The 5,420-nt window shown below is 48.8% G+C and overlaps 1 protein-coding gene across 1 annotated transcript; it reads left to right on the top strand.

Moving 5' to 3' along the window:
- Nucleotides 1-1,177: 1,177 nt before the first annotated feature.
- Nucleotides 1,178-2,290, top strand: LOC120699288. The gene has a single exon (XM_039983243.1). The coding sequence runs from the start codon at nt 1,606-1,608 to the stop codon at nt 2,128-2,130; it is 525 nt and encodes a 174-aa protein (XP_039839177.1). The 5' UTR covers nt 1,178-1,605; the 3' UTR covers nt 2,131-2,290.
- The last annotated feature ends 3,130 nt before the right edge of the window (nt 2,291-5,420 follow it).

Raw genomic sequence — 5,420 nt, 5'->3', positions numbered from 1 at the left:
TGCTAATATGATAAAAAAAATGACGAACCATGCATCTGGCCGTCGATGTTCAACGGGTTAGCAAGTTACCTGCTGTAGATGGAACACGATTTGCCTCGATTGTTGTTATGTTGAAGCGATTTGTGATAGTCAAGTGGACACTCCGGAGCATGGTGACTACTGAATACTAATGCATAGGAGACTTGAAAGATGGCAGTTCAGAGACAACACGGTGGTGGGAGAACATGGAGTACACTCTATTATTCCACTGATCTTATATATGAAATTAGGTGATTCCTCGCGCGTTGCTACGAGATTTAAGAGTTTTTTTTCATAAACTATGAGAGGCTGTGCATCTTTTATAGTTGCAGGAAAGGAGCACAGAATTCAGACGATGAGTTGATTAGTGGCACTCGAGTTATGATCATTCTGTGCGATGCTAGTGTAAGATTATGATCGCTATGGTTGATTCTGGTGGAGAATTATAATCGTTATGGTTGATGCTAGTGGAGGATGAGGGGGCGGATGGATTTTAGAGAGCACCGATGATCTGACGGTAATGAAAATAGAAGTGACGTGACTTAACGTGATCGCAGATAAATGGGAGTAAATGATCCTTAGTGTGTTCCGTGTCTATATAGGATATTTGTTTTTTTTGGGGGGGGGGGGGGGGGCAATGATAGACATTGTGAAGGGAATGATATGATATACACACTAAAGAAAAGAAGAAAGATGATGAACATCCCGAGCTATTCTCGGTTGTTTTTGACGTCTTCGTTGGTCGTGACACACGCACAACACACACACAAAGCAACACTCCGCTCCATGTCTTGCAAACTCACTGAACACAAGTGAACTTTTTTTTTCCAGGTATGTGTTAGTACACTCCATTCTTTGTGATTGTGCTGATCGCTGGTCCATTTTCCGCTAACTACGCTCCATTCTTTGTTTTGTGCATAGCTCCTTTATCGATCCTCATGTCTTTCTTTTAGAGAGAGCATTTGCTGTTTACAATTTTTGCATCAAGCAACCAAGTATATTATAAAGCTAAAAAATGAAACAGAAAAAAAAGGAGAGGAAACAAACAAGAAAGAACGAGTACCAATTTATCATACGTGGACCAATAAAATAAAGAGTAACTCCATACGTTTTTTTTTAGTACAAGAGAAACTCCATACGTGGACCAACAACAAATCGACTACTGGGCGTGGCGACCTTTCGTGGGCTAACACATCAGCAGCTATTGGGCCAAAAGAGGAGGGAAAGAAAAGAAGAAGAAGAAAAAAAAGAACCGGATGAAAGGCCTGGCGGCGACGACCGCGGCGGTGCGGACAAAGGGGACGAGGGTGGTGAAAATGGCAAGAAATCGCAAGGGAAAGTGAAGCTCAGGGCAGGCAGCAAATCGCCAATCCCAGAATCGCCACCGGGCCAAGCAAAGCTCCGCTTCCCCCAGCTGCTTGCCGCTGCTGCTCGGCTGCTCCCTTCACCACCGGGCAAAAGCAAACCAAAGCAAGCTCCCCTCCACCCACCAGCTGCCGCCGAGGCGAACCATCCACACCCAGTCACCGGGCAGGAAATCGCCGGCGGCGGGAGCAAGAGCAAGCATCCCTACCCCAGCATCGGATCATGGCGGATCAGGAGGCGGCGGAGGCGGCGTGGCCCCCCTGGACCTCCCTCCTGCTGCGGGCGCTGAGCCGGCGGCGGACCTGGGTGGCGCTCTTCCTGGCCGTGTACGCCGCGCTGCTCTGCTCGTCCTGGAGCCTGCTGGCCTCCGTCCGCGCCTGGTACTACCACTCCTCGGCCGCCTCCTCCGCCTCCGCGTCCGCGCCGCCGCCCCCGGCGTGGCCCGCGGCGCTGTACGCGTCCGTGATGTACGGCGCCGTGTTCGGGCTGCTGTCCATGGGCGCCGCGCTGGCCGTGGCGGCGCCCGCCATGCTGGTGACGTGGATCACCGTGCTGGTGCTGCTGGCGTTCGCGGGGCGGCCCCGGCGGTCGCTCGTCGCCGAGGGCCGCCGCGCTACGCGGGACATCGCGGGGCTCGCGCTCCGCGTGCTGCTGCGCGAGGGCAACGCCGTCGCCGCGCTCTGCGCCGCCGCCAGCTTCGCCGCGCTCCTCCTCGGCCGCCGCGACGACCGCGACGGCGGCTCCTGACCGCCGCTGGATTCTTGTCCGCCGCGACCCCCCGCTCCATCTTCCCTCCCCCAATCTCTTCTCCCTTTTTTTCTTCCCCCCTCTTTGCACCTGTTCTTGACGTCCGCTAATTTGTTCGTTACCGACTTTACAGTTACTAGGGGTAAATATTTCTTTTTTTATCACACGGAGTTGTTTTCTAGTTTAGGGTTAGCTTTCGCTTTGCCCGTCGGCGTGGCATCTCTTGAGCTTTGTGTCTTTCTCTTTGGATACACCATTGTTGGTTTGCCGAATTGCCGAGCTGCGTCATGTGAACAGCTAGAAAGCAGAGTACTGTGCTCACTGTAACAGAAGCTCACCGTGTTCGGCTTCAGTCTGCAGCTCCAGACTACGGTATTTCTTCTCACGTTACTCCAGCTCCAGTCTTTTGCCACCAGCCAAGTAATAATATTTTTTTCTTACTCCAACTCTAGCCTGCCGAACACGGTGATTGGTGAAGTGTAATGCCTTCTTCGCTCACGTGATCTAATTTTCACTGTACCAATTTTCACTTAGATTTCCATGTAAAGTTCGCTGCTCTTAAATCTTCAGTGGCAGTCTCTGCAAAAGCCGGATGGGGCTAGGCTGTTCAGAAAGGAACGAAGCGATTACGCGACTGTTGTGTTGCTCGTCTCCATAAGGCTGGTTCCAACGGGGTCGGTACCGACCCCCGCCGGTCGGTACCGACCCGGCTACCGACCCGCGCCGGTCGGTAAGCGCGGAAACCGAGAGCGCGGGGCGGTAGCGCTACCGGCCGGGCGGTCGGTACCGACAGGCGTTGGAGCCGCGCGCGGTCGGTACCGACCCCGCGTCCGGTCGGCTGCCACGCGGCGCTCTGTGATTGGCCAACGGCTGCCACGTCAGCTAGCCGTTGCAATTAGCCGTTTTTGACCGTTTGGACTCCAAAAAATTCGAAAAAAATTCTAAAAAATCACAATTTTCGTCCCCAACTCATCTATAAATAGAGAGGGCTGGTTGGAGCTCATTCCACACCTCTCACTCCCCATTTTGCTGTGTCAATTTAAATCATAGAGCAACGCGTTCTGAAATGGTTAAGTCTGGAATGGAGAAGCTGACGTGGCGCTGATGTGGCTGTGGGCTGAGACTGCAGGCTGACTGATGGAGCGCTGGGGTCGAGTGGGCTGGCGAGAACTGACGTGGCGCTGACGTGGCTGTGGCTGTGGGCTGGGGCTGCAGACCCGCTGTTGGAACCAGCCTAAACTCTCGACTAGCAGGAGAGGAGATGTGGGATGAGACAGAAGACAAGATTTGGTGGGCAGAGGTGGTCCCACGCGCATGGGAATGGGCGTGTTCACAAAAGGACGATGCCTGCTGCGTGGCATCAACAGGAGAAGCTCGTAGCAAATCCAAAACTTGGATGCTCCGGGAGGGAAGCGGCGACCGGCCCACGGCAACACCAAATACAAGCTTGGCAGTGCCGACTTCAAGCAACCAACGATGATCCTCGAAAAGAAAAGAAAAGAAAAGAAAAGAAAAGAAACGAAAAAAAAGAGACTATTACCCTAAAGCAAATCCGGCAACTGCCCATTCCTGACCTGCACCCACAGAAGAGCGATGAGGTGTCCCTTACGCTTACACACCTCTTCCAAATCGACAGAAAAAACTTGTCTCGCTTTCTCTATTCTTTGTCAAGGTGTTCCGGACTGTCCCACCATCATTCTGCCAAGGCGATCACCGGAATTTCTTCAAAAATAAAAAAAATGGCGATCACCGGAGGCGATGCTGTGCAGTGTAAACCAATCGATGGCAGCGGCCGGAAGCCGGCCGGGAACCACTCACTTCACGCGGCTCAAAACACATCGTTGGACTAATGGACTCCAACAAACCAAGCTGAATTTTCTTTAAGTGATGCGTTTGTGTGTGTGTGTGTGTGTGTGTGTGTGTGTGTGTGTGTGTGTGTCAGGTATAGAATAATCAATCTTTGTCTCTTTGTTTTTACTAAAAATAAATGGAACGAGTCATCGCAATAATATAAATAAATAAATGGAAAGCTGGGGATGTCTTGTAGGTTGTCGCATTGCTGTAAATACACGCCTTGCATCGGTGGCAAAGGCAGGTGCCATGCTAAGAATCACTAGCTCCTTTTATTTTACTGCGGGAGCTTAAAAAATTAATTTTAATGCAATAAGAGAAGTGTGAAAAATTTGGAAATTGAAAATTGTACACTTCTTTTTTACATAGAAACTTATAGCTTTCCAACCATATAAAGATCTCCCGAAACGGAATCCATATGTGTCCATGGCGTCGTATTTGGTGCAAAATGTTTCAGGAATCCGAGAAGAAAATGAATTCTAACTTGAAGACAATTTGGACTTCAATGTGTATGTATCCGATGCAGTGATGTCCTCATCATATATCAATGAAGAAGTGAGCACATATCTTCTAAATTTGCAATTTTGAATGTACCTCCAGCAAAAGTACAATTGGACATAGGTGCTGTTGAATAATTAGACAATTGCATGATTAAATTTTGAAATAAATAAATCATGAACATGAATAGATCTAGCATGAACAACTCTATCATACTAGTAGGAAGATGCAACAGGATCATGATATCATAAAACATGATTAAGAAATGAAACAAATAACAATATGCTCGGGATGGAGAAGATCACGATGGCCGCGTGGCCTGAGCCCGACGAGGCGAGTGAGCATGTGGTGCTTCCTTTCTCTCCCACACATATAGCTTAGAGAAGCAAAAATAGTTTTACTATTTAAGTTAGTCATTCTCACCTTCCACAAGTAAGGTGGGACTAAAGGTTTGTGCTTCCTCATGCTCATATGGGCCTTTGAGATTTACTATGGAATTGTGAAATATTTATATGCGCCTAGCCCAAATTCCAACAGGTGCAATAGTATTGACCACAAAATAAATCATGGGCAGTAAAGGTAGCAAAAGCAATGGTAACTAAAGTGCAATTGTAAAAGAGCATGGGATGTCTAAGTTTGCATATTATTGGCAGTCAGCCACCTCATCCATTGGTTGCATCATCAAGATATCTCCGTCCTCAGCAGTGATTGTTTATGCATACGTCAACTCGGGCTTAAGCTTGTCCATTGCCTCCGTGAAGATGCCGATCTAGTTGCATGTTCCTGGTGACCCACTGCAAGGAATTGCATAGAATGATATAGAAACTATGTGAAATGAAGAAGTAAAATCAAGTGTCAATCTATTGAGATAAAGGTATTCCATAGAGATAAGGTAAAAATAAAGCTTAAGAACAACGTGATTCACAAACCCATTCTAAAGC

The sequence above is a fragment of the Panicum virgatum genome, chromosome 3K (genome assembly GCF_016808335.1).
Source record: "Panicum virgatum strain AP13 chromosome 3K, P.virgatum_v5, whole genome shotgun sequence".
Taxonomy (NCBI): Eukaryota; Viridiplantae; Streptophyta; class Magnoliopsida; order Poales; family Poaceae; genus Panicum; species Panicum virgatum.
This window is presented reverse-complemented; position numbering and strand designations above follow the sequence as displayed.